This window comes from Globicephala melas, chromosome 21 (genome assembly GCF_963455315.2).
Source record: "Globicephala melas chromosome 21, mGloMel1.2, whole genome shotgun sequence".
Taxonomy (NCBI): domain Eukaryota; kingdom Metazoa; phylum Chordata; class Mammalia; order Artiodactyla; family Delphinidae; genus Globicephala; species Globicephala melas.
The window spans coordinates 13,723,431-13,743,112 of record NC_083334.1 but is presented as its reverse complement, the minus strand read 5'-3'; the positions used below and the strand labels follow the sequence as shown (position 1 = coordinate 13,743,112).

The 19,682-nt window shown below is 39.1% G+C and overlaps 2 protein-coding genes across 39 annotated transcripts in view; one reads left to right on the top strand and one right to left on the bottom strand.

Moving 5' to 3' along the window:
* SORBS2 (sorbin and SH3 domain containing 2) overlaps positions 1-19,682 on the top strand; it is a 319,803-nt gene that overhangs the window by 251,080 nt on the left and 49,041 nt on the right. For 27 of the 38 annotated variants that reach the window (XM_060291644.2, XM_060291645.2, XM_060291651.1 and 24 more), the window contains 5 exons: positions 1,592-1,764; positions 6,861-6,927; positions 7,612-7,656; positions 10,187-10,376; positions 13,051-13,165. In XM_060291644.2, the coding sequence (XP_060147627.1) occupies positions 1,592-1,764; positions 6,861-6,927; positions 7,612-7,656; positions 10,187-10,376; positions 13,051-13,165 (590 nt within the window). Of the gene's footprint in view, positions 1-1,591; positions 1,765-2,444; positions 2,559-6,860; positions 6,928-7,611; positions 7,657-10,186; positions 10,377-13,050; positions 13,166-19,682 lie in introns of those variants that run through there. The other 11 variants (XM_060291653.1, XM_060291679.1, XM_060291666.1 and 8 more) reach the window with 8 other exon arrangements.
* The window catches only part of TLR3 (toll like receptor 3), a 366,722-nt gene that overhangs the window by 323,293 nt on the left and 23,747 nt on the right, over positions 1-19,682 (bottom strand). The window lies entirely within an intron of this gene.

Sequence of the window (19,682 nt, the reverse complement as noted above, 5' to 3'; positions counted from 1 at the left end):
TAAAGCAGTTGTATTCCTAGCCTTATTCATTCTTCATCAGAAATGGATTGAAAATGCTTTTCTGTTGCAAACTAAAACACAGTCATAGTAACAGCAGTTACAAATATTATAATGGATATTAGTCTACAAAGGTCTTATCTCTACTTATCCTTATAATGATGAGTTAAATTTTTTTAAAATCTTATGAAATTTTGTATAAATTTGCTACAAAAACACAGTCATATCTTTTTAGATGTCTATATCTATATTTATATCTATACCTATATGTAAACAATGACTGCTGCCCTGACATAAGGACTCTTCCATATGCACATAAAAAGAGACCTGACTAACAGATCTGACAAACCAAGAGTCATACTTGGTCAGCAAAATTTTGAACTTTGTTGTAGAAAAACAGGAGGTCATATTATCAATTGTACTAAATACATGATAATGTAGATTTTCATAAATACCTGTAAACTCTAAGTGGAATACAGAGTACACCTATGTCCTCTCTGTTTCTTATGAAAGTATACCAAAAATTAACAAAGATGGCATGAAGAGCATGATACATCTCAGTCACAATGTATGCTTAGGGCAATTTTCACATCCAAGGGGTGAGAAGTCATGGTTTTTGCTACTTTAAAGTAAAAGCGAAGCTACTTTACTTTAGTGGCCGTCATGGAGTCTTAAATAAACGTTAATATTAATAGCTTATGATCATTTCTCTACCCATAAGCCTTCACATCCAAGTATATGTTTGGATGTGAAGATTTCCTTATGTGATTTTTGTTTTCACTTTATTTTTATAAAATCACTGTCATAGACTCAATAGTCATATTTTTCATCCTAAAAGTACACTTTAGTACTTTAAGATAATGGTAGTCAGCAGTTTCACCAAAATAATAGTAATGTAAATGATGAGCTGAAGGAAATTACTAAACTTGTCTCAGCTTCTGCCCCCTCATTTATAAAATGGATCCCTCACCCAAGATTACTAGAAGCATAAAATGAAGTAATGCGGGCTTCCCTGGTGGCACAGTGGTTGAGAGTCCGCCTGCCGATGCAGGGGACACGGGTTCGTGCCCTGGTCTGGGAGGATCCCACATGCCGCGGAGCGGCTGGGCCCGTGAGCCATGGCCGCTGAGCCTGCGCGTCCGGAGCCTGTGCTCCGCAACGGGAGAGGCCACAACAGTGAGAGGTCCGCGTACAGCAAAAAAAAAAAAAAAAAAAAAAAAAAAGAAGTAATGCATGTACAATGCTTTCTTAACACAGTGGCTGCCACGGGGCCGCATGGTCTTTCAACAAATATTATTCTTCTCCTTCCCCTCAACACTGAATGATGATGATCTTGTTGTTAGAGGTCTATTCAATATATACCCACATGTTAACAATGAGTGGCTCAAATTTAAGGTCAATGAGTTAAAAGATATAGTGATGGAAATACACTTTATATTTATTTATAAATATAATATAGTATTATATATTTACATATAACTATGTAATTATACGTAATTACATGTAATTAAATATATTATATTACGGTAGGCATGAGGCTCCATTAATTTGATTCCTCGCGCATCAAGTATATTTCACCAAATTTTCTCCACAGATTCCTCAGAGACATACCCCCAGCATGCACAGTCTCTGGACGGCAGCATGGGCAGCTCAATACCACTGTACAGATCCTCAGAGGAGGAGAAGAGAGTGACAGTCATCAAAGCGCCGCACTACCCGGGGATCGGGCCGGTGGATGAATCCGGAATCCCCACGGCAATTAGAACGGTAGGAAATGCCAGCGCGCCTTGCTCCGGGGCTGTGCACAGGCTCCACAAAGGATGGATTGTCAATGGCTTTGTGCATTCCTATGCTCTTATATAATGAGGATTGCCCTCCGTGCCATCTGAGTTCTCATGAATATTATGCTGTGTGTGGCAGAGAAAGGGAACTGTCGATTGAAGATAATGACCCAATCTGTTTTTCCATTTCAATTAAAAATCACGAAAAAAAAATCACGAAAATTGTGATTCTGTTAAACGATAAAAGTAGGCTTTGTCTGGTTTTACCTTTTCCATGGAGTGTTGGGGTAATAGAAAGAGAAAAGAGAAGAAAGAAGAAGATGTGAATTCTTTGGCTGCACTGAATTCCCATGTGCATTGCGAATAAACCGGTGATTTGTTTCTTGAGATGGATGTGTTACCACCAGGAGACTGGGAGCCGTGAATTGGGTGTTGGGCAGCGAGATGATTGGAGGGAAGGGAGTTCATGTCGTGGAAAGGAAAAACTGTCTGAGGAAAATACACATCACGTTTTAGTGTCCCTCGTCAGCTGTGCCTGCTGAGAGCTCTCCGGGGCGATAAGTGAAAGTGTTTGGGTTTTTTTTTTTTAAGTCTTTAAACTCTGCCAGAACATTGCTCGGTGTTTCAGGGCAGCCCCTTCTGGCAAAGTTCAGCAGCAGCAGAGGCTGAGCTTGGGCAGGCAGCTGCTTGCTGATCCAGTCCACTTGGAGAGGAGGTCTGTGCTGGCCTGCGCGAAGGAATACTGGGGGCGCCAGGATGAGAGCGGCAGCACCTCTGCAGGTGAAACTGGGGGTGGTGAGAGAAGGGAGCGCCGACTGCATACACTCGGTCTGCAACACCCACGTATGCGGCTGGGCTGGTGCCGAGAGCTACTGGCCTGGAAGGCAAACCTGGGGGGCCAAAGACAAGGGTGGAGAGAGGAAAAGAACCGGCAAGAGATCAGAAAAAGAGATCAGGGACGATTAGAATCGCTCAGAAAGAACGAAAGACAAAGACTGAGGGTCTCTTGTCTCCTTGGATTTGCATTCATCACATGGGGATCCTGTGTTCGGAGAGGAGAGTTGAAACTTGATTATTCCAAGCATCTGTATTAGAATTGGAAGCCAGAAAGTAAATCTGTAGAGCAGTTGCTGGGGCTTTAGACTCATTAGATTCTGGGGATGCTGAATGTGACTAATTATAAAGTCCTAAACATCTCTGTTGGAACCAATGATTGTCCTATTTAAGTGACAGGAAGAGTTCAGGGATTGTGACTAACATTCTTAATCTTATGGTGGCTGCATGTTTCCGGTGGTGGCACTCTGTTGTTTGTTTCTGTTTTAAGATTTCTGACTCAAAATGGTTTAATTTGAATTTCTTTTCCTAATAACGTAGGGATACAGTGTCAGACAGGTATAATGTCACTGGTTTTGTTTTTGACCCTTGACAAATTAGGAGATCCCTGATTCTGTGTAGTTATAGATTGTCTGATTTTATCTGAGACCTCTAGGTATGTTTTTAAGTCAATATATGATAGACACAAATGGACATGCAAAGCTGGAACTGTCTTTATCCGTAAGATATAATTTTCTTAAATAGCAAGACCTTGCTTTTTACGTTTTAAAAGGAAAAAACTGAGATGTTATAGATGGTTAGTGAAAAATCAAGAAATATTAAAAATTTATATATTTTTAATCTACTGCCAAATCAAAAGCATGTTTAGATAGGCATAAACAAATGCAGATACTAGACATTCAATGCAAGTTCCCCCTCTATAAAAGAGAAAATAAAAATATAAGCAACTCAGAAGTTCCTTATAAGGAACCAGCATTTTTATGTACAGCTGTGCTCTTATGTAGACTGTTCAAAGTTTGCAGAGAAGGTACAGGTCTGAAGAGTCATTCACATTTCTTATCTGTCAGCCCCACAGAGCACATCCCCAAGTATAGCTGTGTTTATAAATGTGGAGTCTCGCCATGTCTGAGCCACGGCAGGCCAAGAATCTCCAAGGCTGTTTTTCTTTCTCATCCGCATAGAAAGTAATGATTGTCAGACTTACATTGCTTCACAGGGGCTTTCTGCTCAGTGTACACACCAAAGGCAGACTGTCCCAGTGTATCATCTCAGGGTCTCATTTTAGACAACCAGCATAGACCAAGGAAACAGAATTTCAAAAAGTAACATGGAAACTCTAAAAAGCCAAGAATTAACCAAATGTACCTTTGAGCTATCTGAAGAAAGGGAAGCAGCTCCCAGACTGCCCTCTCTCATGCGACTTGGGACGTCTATGTTAGCCTTTTACTGCCATCCTTAAAAACAACAACAACAAAAACCGCTAGGGTTCAGATCCCACGAGACTGTGTAATTAAGGCGAGTAGTTAAGTGAAATGTAAGATTCTTTCCTTCTAGTTCAAATATAACACCGTTTGAGTCTTTTCCAAGCTGGAAAGGGGCAAAAATAGAATAGAATAATGTATACTGGTGTACATTCTTATTGCTTGGAAGTATTAAACAGTAATGAAAGGAACCAAGATTTGAATCTAGGTTGATCTGACATTAAGCTCAGCTTTCCACTGCAGCCTACTGTTTATATTATGTCAAAAGCGGGGTGGATAAGGAGCTTCTGCTTTTAAGGAACTTACAGTTTAGTACAGCAAATGTTGCCAACATTTTATTATCACGTTAAAGAAATTTTGAAACAATATCTATATTTTGTGACTTGCTCTAGGACACTAGATTGTTTACTATAGCCAGTATTTTAGTAACTTAGACTAGTAAATACCAAATTTTTATTTCTCTAATTCTAAGCTGATGATCAGAATACAATTCGAGTCCAAAATATTCCCTAGTTAATTTTTAAAATAATGTCTTGAACACTATACTCACTAACAAATTATTATGGATAATGATAATTATCACCAAAACTGTAGAAAATATGTGTCTTTTCCCTTTTTGGAAATCTCTGCACGATAAATCAATGTAGAGTTCTGATGTTTTGTAAACTACAGGAGTGTAAAATTTCAGGTTTATTCAGCCAAGTTATAGAAAACCACCAAACAGTGATTTACTAGTAGTTACTGCCCATGCAAAATCATTTTGAAGAACAAATACACAAGTAAACTTCCGGAAATTTGAGTACACTTCCGTTTACCTAATCTCAATGTTTGCCATAACAACTTACATGGTGGCATTTCTAAAAGGGACTTTAAATGCTTAGAGGACTGCTTTTAGAAAGGGACATAGAGTTTTAGTATTCCCATTTACCAGTTTCACATTCCTCTTTGCCAAGCAACTTGGGCATTTCCTGGCATCTCTGTGCTCACCATATAAAGCTAGCAGATGGCACAACAGAGATCCCGCCAGATATGTGCCCTCCAGCAAGTGAAGGAAAAACTCCTGTCTGTCAGGATGCATTGCCATATACAGCGATATAACTCACTTATTCAGCTTCCTCGTTGCCATTGGTTGTGTCCAGGTATGTCTGGGAAACATTTTTACACAAAGTTATGTCTTATATTTTATTGCTAAAGACTGCAAAGGAATTAAAGCTTAATGAAAGACAAATCCATCTTTTATGAAAATAAGTGTCCCTTAAAGATACATGTTCATCTACTTTGTTTAGCCCAGCAAATAACAGCCACCATTTGAGTATAAAGTCCACCAGTGATCCACTCAATATTTCCATTGTAGAAAGAGCCTAGAATGAGTGAAGAAGTGATTCCCAACAAAGTCAATTAGCCCTTGATGTTACTCTGTATTTGTGGTGATTACCAGAATCATATATTCTTAGAGATCAAAATAAGTCTAGATATAGCACAAAACCCTCAATTTCCAGATGGAAAACACGATGACCACATTGGAAAGAAAAATCAGGATATAAAATCTACACCAAAGCTCAGTCTAACAAATACAAGAATATTTTTGTGGCCTTCCTAACAGAATATTTTCTGTGAAGAGAACTGCCTCGAAAAATCTGTATATTTAGTCACTATATACAGAATGGTCAAGTTTCCTACCAGAATAACCCTGGAAGAGTTAAAATGAAGACACTCCAAGCAAAATCTTGAATTATGATTATAAAGGCATATGTCCACTTTCACAGTATACGATTAGGTAGACTTCCATCCAATAACCTGGATTCATTCATTGTTTTATTCTGTAAATATCTGAGGTTTCCTACTGTTATGATTTATTGAGCATTTCTTATATTCTAGGCATTGTTCTAGGTCTTTTTGTATACACTGTCTCTTTCAATTTCCATAACAATTCTACGCTGTGGATATAATTATTTCATCTTAGAGAAGAGAAAACTGAGGCCCTAAAAGGTTACCTCACTTGCTCAAATTCTTATTGCTTGGAAGTATTAAACAGTAATGAAAGGAACCAAGATTTGAATCTAGGTTGATCTGACATTAAGCTCAGCTTTCCACTGCAGCCTACTGTTTATATTATGTCAAAAGCGGGGTGGATAAGGAGCTTCTGCTTTTAAGGAACTTACAGTTTAGCACAGCAAATGTTGCCAACATTTTATTATCACGTTAAAGAAATCTTGAAACAATGTCTATATTTTGTGACTTGCTCTAGGACACTAGATTGTTTACTATAGCCAGTATTTTAGTAACTTAGACTAGTAAATACCAAATTTTTAGTTCTCTAATTCTAAGCCGATGATCAGAATACAATTCGAGTCCAAAATATTCCCTAGTTAATTTTTAAAATAATGTCTTGACCAGTATACTAACAAGTTATTATGGATAATGATAATTATCACCAAAAGGAGCGAAGCAAACAATTATAACACTATAACTTTTATTCAGTTAATTTTATATAAATAAGCTTGCACAAATATCAACTACCTAGGGCTGGGCACAGCTGTGACCTGGAAGAAATAAAACCATAGCGTATAACATTCCAACTCAGCCTCCACTCAAACAAAGGGTAATGTATTTACAAATGGCATGTATCCCTGGATAAATTACTATGTCATCATGACACAGTAAAGAGTCAGAACAGAAATCTTCTATTTAAAAAGATATAATATACAAAGAGGAACAATGTTTATTTGGAACCAGTTTTGTAACTGTTGGACATTTTCTATTACAGACAGTTGACAGGCCAAAGGACTGGTACAAGACCATGTTTAAGCAAATCCACATGGTGCACAAGCCGGGTATGTAGTTCTGTTTTCTGATCAGGTCCTTGTGGGCTGAAGGATGTATACTCTTTTGTGTAGTTTTGGTTCACACAAACTGTCAAGACCCCAGCAGACTTCATGGCCCTTCCTTCTTTTCAACACTCCTCCTTATTCTTAGATCACCCCTCAACACCCAGACACCCGCACTGCTGCTTCACCCCTGAGTTGCCAGGAAGCCTCTTAGAAGGTGACCCTTCATCCTTCCCTATCCACAGTATAAACTGGCCTGGCGTATTATCTGCTTAAAGAGACACATTATTCCTCTGTCCACGTGCATCTGCCCCATATCAAGACAGTGACTGTAGCTGGGTCTCACTGAGTTGACAAGGGATCTTTAAAGCACTTACTAAAGGAAATTCATGATCCAGGACAGGCAGAAAGGAGGAAGAGGGACTGATATCTGTATGCTGTGAAGTGGGCAGCAGAGCAAACCTGTTAACAGCCCAGAGAAGTCAATTTGCAAAGTCCCAGCAAAACAAAAAAACAAAAAACAACAGAAAAAAAAAAACCCATAATATTTGAAAATTTAAAAATGGTTTTATGAACTAGGCAAAATGTGTTCGTTTTCTAACAAATCTGTTGTTTCTCTGAAGTTCTGCTATCTTGTTAGGATGTGGTGACCAATCTGTATTACCATAATATTTATGTTTCATTTTCTAGATGATGACACAGACATGTATAATACTCCTTATACATATAATGCAGGTAGGATGGGTTTCCTTGCTTGCCATGACTACACTGTGTCCTCCCATGCTTGGAAGAACTTCCCAGTCATTTTTTTTTACCACTCTGAGTGCACGATTTCAGTCTCTACAATTAGGAAGATGCTTTTTTTTCTTTTCTCAGCATGTATAACGAAAGATTTGATCTTTTCTCATGGAAATGAGAACTAATACTATTTTATCTCCTTCATCCCCACTGTTAGTTTATTCTCGGCTTCAGGAATGTTTAACCAAAGTGTGAAGGACAGCAGGAAAGAACATACTGTAACAGGGGGTACAAAATAAGATAAAGATCTCCTTTTATCAGTACAGAGAATGATTACAATTGCGTAAGATCTTTCAGATACACTTCACCAAAAACAAGTCAAGCAAGGTATTTTGTGACCCTGTCCATGCTTTTGCTCTAAATGCAATCATTTATTGAAGGATTTTTAAACATCCCAGTTTGCTGGACCACTTTTCTGACTCAGAGTTGCCAGCGGTCATAATGGAACGACTTCAATTCTGGGCATTTCCACTTGAACTTGAGTGAGTTGGTATCTTGTGAAATGGTTGCAGGCTGGAGTGAGGGACCCCTGAAAAATGTTTCCATCATCGCTTTCTCCTAAATGTCACATCAGGGGACCCCACACAGGGCCGCCTGTCACTTCCTGGCCCCAGGCTCAGGACGATTGCACAGTGCCTGTTATTGCCTTCTGTAGAGCAGTCTCCGAGGCCCACCTCCCATTCAGCAGCTGCAGCCTCCCATCGAGGTCCCCTTGCCAGCCACACCCCCAAACAGGATGAGGTTGTCCCCTCCACGAGGCCTGAAGGCCAGCACTCAGGCCTTTTCACTGTTGAGGATTCTGCTACTAGTGTCCGACGACAAGTAGAAGGAAAAAAACAAGCAGAACGGGCTCAGCAAGCTGCAAGAATCTGGTTTTCAGTCCTCGCTCTTCCAGACGGCAGCAGGTGGCCTGCTAAGATTCCCTCAACTTTTATTCCCGGTCTCAGGTTCTCCTAACTCCTCTCCTGTGTTTCGCTTGTTAAAATGCAAAATTCAACTGAGAAAATTTTAAAGATCTTCTTGGCTTTATTAAACGATTCATGAATCAGGCAGCATCCAATCTAGCAGACAGAAAGGAGCTCCGAGGAGCTGAACAAAACGAAATGCTTTCAATAGGCAGAAGGGAGCAGGAACAGGAAAGTTAGACTAAGAAAAACAGCGGGTGGGTTACTGCAAGGTCACTTTCCCTGAGGGGAGGGCAGGGGGCTGTCAGGCAGAGTATCTAACTCCTGCTGGCCAGGCCATTCCTGATGGACGGCTTTAAGATTCCATTTCTGGCAGAGTCAGAACTGTAACTAAGTTAAGTCTCGGTTTGGTGCTGTGGGGCTTAGCACAAGCAACTCCATTTTGGGTCTGCTGTTTCGTTCTGAACAAGCGCTCAAGTTGAAGTCTGACTGTAGCACTGAGGCAAAACAGAAGTGCAGACACTGTCTCATTTGTCATAGCCAATTTGCATGGACCTTCAGGAGGAGCAGATGAATGAAAATAGACTTAGCTCAAAAGATTGAGGTGGCAGGAAATTCAGAATTTTTATAATTATTTTTCATATTGAAGTTTGCATCCATTAGAATTAGTCAATTGAACGGTAGTTACATATAAACTTGCAGAGCCCTTTAGAGTTTTACCATTTAATCGGCAGACAAAGCAACTCTGATTAGTCTCTTCCCCTCCTACTAACCTTACATCGCGCTGTTCTATGCCTTGCACTTTCTGCTGCTTTTTTTCCTCTGCCATCTCCGCTGCCCTCTTCCCCGACCCACCCAAACCAATCCTTCAGGGCTCACTCTAGTGTCATCAGTTCTGTGATATATTCTCCGACCAATCACCATCTTCTAAAATCTTTAATGCCTAAAATATGTTTTCCTCATGTGGCCTTTATCATATGCTACCAATTATTTTCAATCATAATTCTAATCACATCTCTTTTCCCCAGATGTGCTATAAGCTTATTGAGAGTTGATGTTTCCTTATGCCTTGCACCACATGTATTTAACTTGCTCAATATTTTGTTTGATTGCAATTAACACGTCAATTATCATATGCAAATCAGAGCTTTTAAAGTAATAGAAGATATTTGGAAACAGTTCTATTAAGTATTTTTAATCTTCTTCTAAAATCTTAACTACGATATTAGTTTACACTATCCACGAGAAAATTTGCTAAGTATCTGTAAGTTTGTTTCTAGTACCAGTTGGAATTATTACTAATTCCATAATAATTGATGAGGATTCACTGTAACCAATGCTCGTGCATGCAATCCATTAATGAATTAATAATGATTAATAAATTAATAATATTAATAAATCAAGAGCATACCATCCAATGCATGCATTGTGAATATGTTTACTGATAATAATCTCGGTAAAATCATGGGATATTTTTGTGGGGTATAAATAATGTAATGCACTTTCAAAATGTTATTTGTTTCTGTTCTGTTTTTGTTTTGCTGTGTTGTGTTTCGTGATAGGCCTGTACAACTCACCCTACCGTGCTCAGTCACATCCTGCTGCCAAGACCCAGACCTACAGACCCCTCTCCAAAAGCCACTCCGACAACGGCACTGACGCCTTTAAGGATGCTTCCTCTCCTGTCCCTCCCCCGCACATTCCTCCTCCAGTCCCACCACTTCGACCAAGAGATCGGTCTTCAACAGAAAAGTAAGGCATTTTCCCCTGAAGTGTCCTGTATTTAGCTTAGGATAAAAATAAGCCCACAGGGCATTCAGCAGAAGAATCACTGCTTACCTTTCTGAGATAGTATATGTATAGTCTTATAAAGGTGCCATGTTCACCTCTTCTATCAAGAGTGTAGCGAACACTTTCACAATATTGGTTCATAATATCATGGTCACCTGAGTTAGACTTGAAGTAACTGAGCGTCATCTCCACTCTTTGATCAGTAAATGCATATGGGGCTTCCCTGGTGGCGCAGTGGTTGAGAGTCCGCCTGCCGATGCAGGGGACACATGTTCATGCCCCAGTCCGGGAAGATCCCACATGCCGCGGAGCGGCTGGGCCCGCGAGCCATGGCCGCTGAGCCTGCACGTCCGGAGCCTGTGCTCCGCAGTGGGAGAGGCCATAACAGTGAGAGGCCCGCGTACCGCAAAAATAAATAAATAAATAAATAAAATAAAATATAATAAATGCATATGAGACAAATAAATAGAAATAACTGACACTTCCTTTGGCATAGCAGGTCAGAGACTATGCAGTTAATTTTCAGTTTCCTCAGATTTGAAATGTTAGGACTATTAATGATTTAAAATTTCCCCTCTGATCACAAAAGTATCTTTTTAAAAACAGAAAAGGTTATTCATAAATCATAAGTAAGGCATTAATGTGTCTACCTGTGACTCATTTCCACACACTAATTTTAATTTCCCCACTGAAATATTTTTATAGAAACTATTCAAACAAAAATAAAAATTTATAAACACACTTCTATTGGGCCATTTTTATTAGGATAATGACTAATAGTACCACTTATAGGTAACCTTCATTGAGACCTCACTATGAGCCACTAATCTGAGCACTTTTCCTGTATTATATTACTTAATTCTGAGAACAACCCAATGAGATATGTTCTATTTTAAACCCATTTTAGAGAGAAAGAGAAAAAATAAGCTGTGGTTTTGGAAATTAAAGTAAGTTGCTCAGCTCATGCAGCTACTATGTCCAAGCCAGGATTCACACTCAGCTCTAACTAAAGCCATAGCTCATGCTATACCAGCAATAATAAATAAGAATATAAGAATTATTCAGTATTAATATGGTTATTAAGCATCCATCTGTCATACCCATCCCAGAAATATTATATTCAACGCCCTGTTGTACCATTAAAAGTAACTGATCATATAGGGTATAAGATACCACAAAGATAGACATACATTATGTGTGAAGAGTTCTCATTTTAATGCCCGTCTCCTCATGATGATTATGTGTTTATAGGTGTTATGTCTTAAATTTGAGAAATAATTGTCTAGACACAAAATACTATCTCTGCCATAAAAAAGAACCAAAATGAACTCAGATTTAAATGTATTTTGTCCTATATGTCTAGTAAAAATAAATCTTTCATTGAGAAACACGATAATCCCTTAAAATTTTCTAGAATGTTTTCATATACATTGTCTTATGTGATGCTCAAAGTACATCTGCTGAATATTGCTCATCAATTTACTAGAAAGCCAGGACCTGCCTGCCCCTAATTCTCCTGTCTTGTAGAAACTTCTATTTCCAACATGCATGGAGTCAGAATTTCATCCCATTCTATGGGTCAGAACTGCCCCCACCATGGGAATTTCCTGGTGGTCCAGTGGCTAAGACTCTGAGCTCCCAATGCAGGGGGCCCGGGTTCAGTCCCTGGTCGGGGAACTAGATCCGACATGCGCAGCTAAGAAGTTCACATGCCACAACTAAAGATCCCGCATGCTGCAACAAAGATCCCTCACAGGTAACAAAGATCCCGCATGCCACAACTAAGACCCGACGCAGCCAAATAAATTAAAATACATTTTTTTAAAAAAAGGAAAAAAACAGAAGAATTGCCTCCATCTACAGTCAGAAAATCCTTCTTCCTCAAATGTGATCCTCTCAAAGGAAGCCTTCTTCAGCCTCAGCTACCTAGAAAAGCTTTACTTTTGAAGTCCCTCTTTGCCTGCCTCTTGAAGGATATTAGTTCAGGAAAAAGAGCTGATTCCAGGGTCTCCTACGCGATGGAATAGATGCCAGCCTCTGGGTTTTCAAGGGTAAAGCCATGGAGGGTCTCCACTGCCATACAACTTGCTCTTATGGATGGCAACCCAAGTGATACTTTCGCACTTTTCATAGACAAACTATGATGCCACTTGCAAGATAAACAAGATCAAACATGACGTGTACATTACTCCTTGTCACTTCGGATCAAGGATGCCAGGTCACAGAGTGATGGGATAAACTCACATAACTTAATGGAGCATAACTGCTACTTCCTCTAAACACAAAAATACACAGCTGCCATTTGTGATCCCCAGAGTTCACCAGCAGCTAACTGGCTGCATTTCTATCAATACAAACCCCTCGTGTGAGTTATTGAGCCAGCAGGAGAATAGTCCTTGTATGAAAAGAAGTAGAGGAAAATATAATAGGAAATCAAAGAAATGGCTTTCTTTAAATCATTTATGAAAAACAGAACACAAATGTGCTATTTTTTTGCATATTAACATTTTATCCTGAAAAGCTTTAAAAAAAGTCTATACTAAAATTAGCTTTGAAAACAGATAATCAGTGGTTTTATACAACAGTTTTAAGCACAGAGAATTACTTTCATATGTAATTTGTTGTTGATTTCTAGGCATGACTGGGACCCTCCAGACAGAAAAGTGGACACAAGGAGATTTCGTTCTGAGCCAAGGAGTATTTTTGAATATGAACCTGGGAAGTCATCCATTCTGCAGCATGAAAGACCAGTAAGCACTTGTCATTAAACAGAACGCCAGTTCTCTAGGTTTCCTGGGTTCCCAAATAAACCTGAATTTCATATCGTTTAGCAGTTTTTGAATCACAAAGGTAATTTATTTATTTGGCATTATTTAGAAATCATGTTTATTTTGAATCGTGATTTGTGTATCTTATCTCAGAATTAAAAATACAGTCTCTAGTATATTGTCCCTACTCATCAAACATAGGACTCATTCTCATGTAACTATAAATATGCCTAATCATGATCCTGAGTTTAATTTTTAAAAAAAGGAAAAGAACAACTCTCAAATGCAACACTGAATTGCCAGTCTACATTGCTAATGAGAACAATCATTCATTCTCTGATACAAATGGGCCAGGCAGTTCCATCCCTTGGTTTCCATTTTGGTTTCTTAATATTTCTTTGGCTTAAAGGGAAATTTTCCAAATGTCCTTTGTTATAACAAGTTGTTTTAATTGATTCTTATTAAATCTCCCTCAGGTTACCAAGCCTCAAGTTTCCTGACTGATTGTCAATCTAATGGATCAAGACTATATTTAACTTTGCAGTGTTTCTCCCAATTATATATTTTAATTACAAGCAAAGGAAAAGACATAGAAAGTTGAAAATAACCACTTGCCTCCTCAAAGTACAACTGAAGAAATAGGCTGTTCCTTGGCCCTCTTTTGCTTTGATTCCCCCAGTCCTTGCTTTCCCTCCTAGATCAATGCCTTCAGGATCTCTTTGAAATTCTATAATTCCTCTGCATCCCCTCTATCAAAACCTGGCTGCAATTTGCTCTTGTCTTTGTCTTAAAAGAATTTTAGGTGTCAGTGAACAGGAAAAAGAGAGTTTTCTTTGTTAGTGCCTTTAAGAGTATCCAAGAAACCACATTATTGTATATAACATAAGGCCAGCCCTGAAATTTGATTAGAAACCGTTGCTCACCACACCCAATATAAGTGTCCTTCATTTAGTTTTTGAAACCCTGTATTTATGATTATGTTCTTGAGAAACATGTTCAAAAACCTTATAATCACATAATTCATACAGGATATTTTTCTAAGCCTTCTTTGCCTTTCTTCAGATAACTCATACCTTTTAGAGTAACAGGACTTTACCAGAAAAACTGAAAGAAAAAAAAGGAACACCACCGAACTGCAGGTTCCATTGCAAACATATAACCCATTCTCTAAGTTATATGACTGAATATCATGATCTTTGAAATTTCTAAGATGAGAAGTGGGTGAACCATGATATCACCATTGCATAAAGTTTAAAATAACAAAATAATCATGCAAAATAATGAGTCTCAGATTTAAATGTAAGTAACGAAACATTAATGATCATTCTAACAATGTCTGAGACTCTTAGGATGTTGGGGGATGTCACTGTCCTGGAATGCTTTTGTATCTGTGATGTCAGGAAACAGGATTGATTTTGGAAGCAGTCCCGTCAGGATATTTCTAGTATTTACTCATGCAGCAAAACCTGTGAAGCCCCACCTATGTGCCAGGCATCGTACTACGTGTGAGGGACACGGCAGTGAGCAAAACATAGTCTTTACCTCAAGGAACTTGGAGTCTATCATTTAATCAATATGCAGAGTAGCGCCACATTTGTGAGAAGTAGACCATCTCCTGTATGGTTAAAACGGAGACACACCAAATGAATTCGCCCCATCAAGAGCTTACTCACAGGCCCGTCATTGTGACTGAAATTTCCACTTTACTCATGTCTTTGGGTTAAAGCTTTGAAGGCTCCTGGTTTAAAAATAGCAATAATAATAACAGCAGCAATAGCAGTAGTTGTAGCTCCTTATTGAGCACTTACTTATGTGTCAGGCCTTATAATTAGTAATTTATGCCTTATATCATATAATGATCCCAACAACCCTATGAAGTAGATGTATGGAATTCCCGTTTTACAGATAGAGAGGCTGAGCACATATTAAGTAACCTTGCTCAGGTTCCCGTGGCTGGTGAGTGCTGGACCTGGAAGTTGAGCCCAGGCAGACTCATGCCTGGTGCACTTAATCACCACCATACTGCTGCACATCCAGGATTAGCTAAATCGAAAACACACTTAGCTGCTAGTCATTATCACCTTAATTAGAGTATTTGATTATTTAATTATTTTGCAGTATAAGTTAGTTTATTTGTTCATTTATAATATGTTAGTGTACTGGATTTATTTTACCAGCAACCTGGGCCCTGAGTAGTTAGGACAGAAGACCAGTATACTTAACTAGCTCTAAGAAGAATGGAAAGATCTCGAATGTGGGTATGGCTGAAGATTTGGGTACGGATGGGTCTCTGCTGCCACAGGAAAGGAGCAGTGGAAGGAACCTAGAAACTTGGAAGGAAATGAAAATGGGTATCTTATGAAGAAATGGAAAGAACCAAAATGTTTATCCCTCCTAAACAATTTTGCTGAAGGCCAGCCTTACGCAAAATGATTTGAGCTAATCATCTTTATCATTTTGGCCAGGTTTTTATTATAGGACTCGACTATTATCTTTTTCTTTTCATCAACCCTGAATCCATTCCAGCTGCCTCTCTAAATCAGAAAAACAAAAACAAAGGGCTCAGGGCATGGTGCTGTTGCAGAGAGTGGCTGTATCTTGATAGAGTTCACGTAAGATTTGAGAGTGTCTTGGACACACACGAGAGAGAGGATAGAGAGCAGGTTTGCTAAATGAGAGTGATGGAACAGCACACGTACAACATGTAAGGACTGCAAGATTTAGGCACCTTCATGTCTTTTTCCTCCAAGACAGTTTGTGAGAATTCCTTTGCTCTTTTCATCTTTAACGTCTGTAAATTATACACCGCCGCTGGGTTGACTGGTACACTGGCTCTGTTGCTCTTTTGAATTCCGAGATGATGCCACCGTCTGCCCAGTTTTCCCAAGTGTCATCTCGGATTCCCCTCTCCCCAGCCATCTCGAAGTCCTGCCTCCCAGGAGACATGCCACGGCCACTCCTCTCTTCTGGTCCACAATTGTCCATTGCCTATATTAGAATGACAGCCACTGACTCTTTTCTCTAATTCTCCAATCTAGTCTCCACACCACAGCCAGGGCAATCTTAGAAAACCTCCTGCTCAAATCTTTCTCCCAGCTCTCAAGTGTCCTTAGAGCAAAATCCAAGTTCCTTAATGTAATATACAAAAAACCTCGTGGTTTGGCCCCCATTTTGACCTCTCCGGCCTCAAGTATCTTCCTGCCCTTCCTGCTTCACTCACCATGTTCCAGCTCTACAGAGAACTCTCAATCTTCCCCCCATGGACCTTTGCACAGGCTGTCTCTCTGCCAGGAATACTCTCTCCACCACCTCTTTCTTCCTGTGGAAAATCCCATCTCCCCCTCGGCCTGTCTCACTTCCCCCAGGGCACCATCCTGACTAATGGACACTACTGGGGCCAAGCTTCCCCTGCTGTGAGCCCCCCTACAGCACACGGCATTACACCTCACCACCCTGAATTGTAATGGCCTGTTTACTTGTCTGGGTCCCTCACTAGACTTTAAGCTCCTTGAAGGCAGGGACCCCGACTGGTGCACCAGTCAAATCCCCAGCACCTAGCACAATGCCTGGCACATGGTAGGTGTTCAGTGAATATACACTGAATTAACAGTAAGGGAATGAGTATAGGTTTTACCCTTGCAGTTAGTGGGTAAAGCTGGTGGGACCTAATCCTTGTTCTGTTGCTTATCTATGAAGTCTGTACATTTCTAGTGACAAAAGGCACCATGGGTCTCCATCAAAGCACACACGGGGGATTCCACACACTGCTATTAGTAACTGTGGTTCCCGAATTCCATGATTCCCTAGCATACAAAGGGGGTAGAGGAAGAGAAGTCCTCCTCTGACCCTGGCCAAAAGAATTCTCCTCTTCCTTAGAAATCAATGGAATATGCATTTATATTCTTTAACAGGAAAGTAAAAATGAATAAATTTTTTTTTTTTTTTTTTGCGGTATGCGGGCCTCTCACTGTCGTGGCCTCTCCCATTGCGGAGCACAGGCTCCGGACGCGCAGGCTCAGCGGCCATGGCTCACGGGCCCAGCTGCTCCGCGGCATGTGGGATCCTCCCGGACCGGGGCACGAACCCGTGTCCCCTGCATCGGCAGGCGGACTCTCAACCACTGCACCACCAGGGAAGCCCCTGAATACAATTTTTGAAGTGCCTAGATGCTCATTTGACTATAAATTTAGAAATGATGACTAAATGGGCCAAATGTTTGATCTAGAAAAATACTTTGCCATCACCAGGAATTTATCTTAAACTGATCTGAACCGCAATTTATTCCATGAGACAATCATGCAAACTCTCTGCTTGGATTATATTAATAAAAATTCTACATCCCATCTGGGCTGGATATGTTTATAGGTGAACCACATGAAAATAAAATAATATAACTTCAATTAAGCACTTATTTAGGATACCTTTATGCTTGAAAATAGAAAATAATGGGGAGATGTTATCTTCCTCTACAATAATTAAACCTGCACATAATGGTAAAAGTGAAAGAAAAAGCATTGAAAACACAGGGCAGAGTTGAAATGCAATTTAAGCCCTCAGTAAACTTAAGCTTCTTTAGCAGTGAAGACTGTCACTTAAAGCTTAAGCTATAAAATTCTGAGACTTTCATCTGTTGGTTTGAACCATAAAAAATTATCCCAACTAACAATGTGTAGAGCATTTACTGTGGTATCTCAATAGATATAAAACATAGTAGCCAATGTCATTAAAGCTTAAAAATCTAATGAGCATAAGTTATAAAGGACCAAATGACGTTGGCAATTTTTCTGTTCGGAACAGCACATAGAAATCCCATGCCCACAATAAGAATTCTGAGAACAGTAGAATTTTTATAACCTGAAAAGCAACAAAATGCTTTTAAACTGTAGAAAACGAAACTTCAAAAATAGGTTACCTTTAAATAAGAATTGTGTGTGATTTATAATTTTAGGTTTTCTTACTTCCCCTTGAGCTCATGACCCCATGTTCATTGTTAAGCCCAGGTGTGCTGAGTTTTTCAAAATGAAAAGAGATCAAAAGAGGGTAGAAAGAGGGACAGCAGTATCTCTGCTCTTTTGTTGTCTTTTATGAGCACGATCATGCTTCCTAAATGAGTTTCTGAATGTTAACATTCATGTTGAACGACTAAAAAACTTTCAAGTCACTCATGGAAAGTGCTGAATTAGTGAGATCATTAGTATGTATGTCTGTCTGTTGGCTGACCATCTGAATGTGTATCACTGACTTTTGTGAGGCCTCTGTGTACCTTAGAGTGACTCAAGATTTGCTACATAATACATTTAATTGTTTCCTGACTAAAGGGATTCAAAAGGTCAACTACAGCATATAGAAAATTCTAGTTCTGCCACTTACCATTTCTTTACCATCGAGGCTCTGCTCAAGCATGTGCCTTTCATTAAATTCCAAAGTTATGGATAATTACCAATTATCCTTGCGGGGGTTTTCTCTTCTAATTTCTATTGGCATGAATTCTAGACAGTTGCCCATTGAGACGATAAATTGAAGTTTTAATCTACAAAATCGTAATTCATGGGAAGTTGCCATTCCAAGGTAGGGTGCAGGATGGTAGATATTCTGCTCCCTTTTCCATAGTCTATCATAGAAATAGATTTCTATAAATCAGGATTTAGTATATTTGTTTGTTGTATGTATTTTTTAAGGTGGAAATCGAAGTGAAGTTGTAACCAAATATACTTATTTGTTTGGCCCTCTACATTTGCTGCCCTCTACTGTTCAAAATGTTTTTTAAACAAATGTCTCCTCTAAGAGAAGTTTCTATCTCCCCTTAGCAAAATAAAGTACTGTACATGAAAACAGAGATTATAAAATCAAGAATTAATAATATTATTAAGGATATAACATTAGAAACAGTGAGATTTGAAAAAGCCAAAGATTAGTTTTCCTGTGGAAGCAGTCCTGGGTCTCTACAGACAGAACAAAATTACTGGAAAATTCTCTCTAGTGTCAACTACCTTAAATATCAGCTCCAGCCAAACTATTCCACAAAATACCTACATACTGCAGCTATAATCTAAATGATGATTGGAGAAAAACAGTATTTCAGTACTATCAGAATCTCAATTACTACTTTTGCACTATTGAACCAGAGATAAATTGAAACAAATTTTTTAATTAAACAGAAAATGGTAAATTAATTACCAGAATATTTTCTATCAATTTCACTGTTACTTCTGAAACGTAAAACCAAATATAATGTTGACTAAGTAAGAGAATATATCTCAAAATTTCTGTAACATTTCTCATAGTAATTATACGATGTTCCCCATAACATTATAAAATATAATAATATTTTAAAAGAAAGAACAGAACAATCTCAATACTGTGCTTGTCCAGACACAGGCTTTGTGACACCACCACAACTATTATCATAGTCTGTTTTTAATCCCCTAGTGCTTCACGGTAAACATGTCACAGGGTTGTTACATGGCCTTTATCATTATGGTCACCACATATTGATACC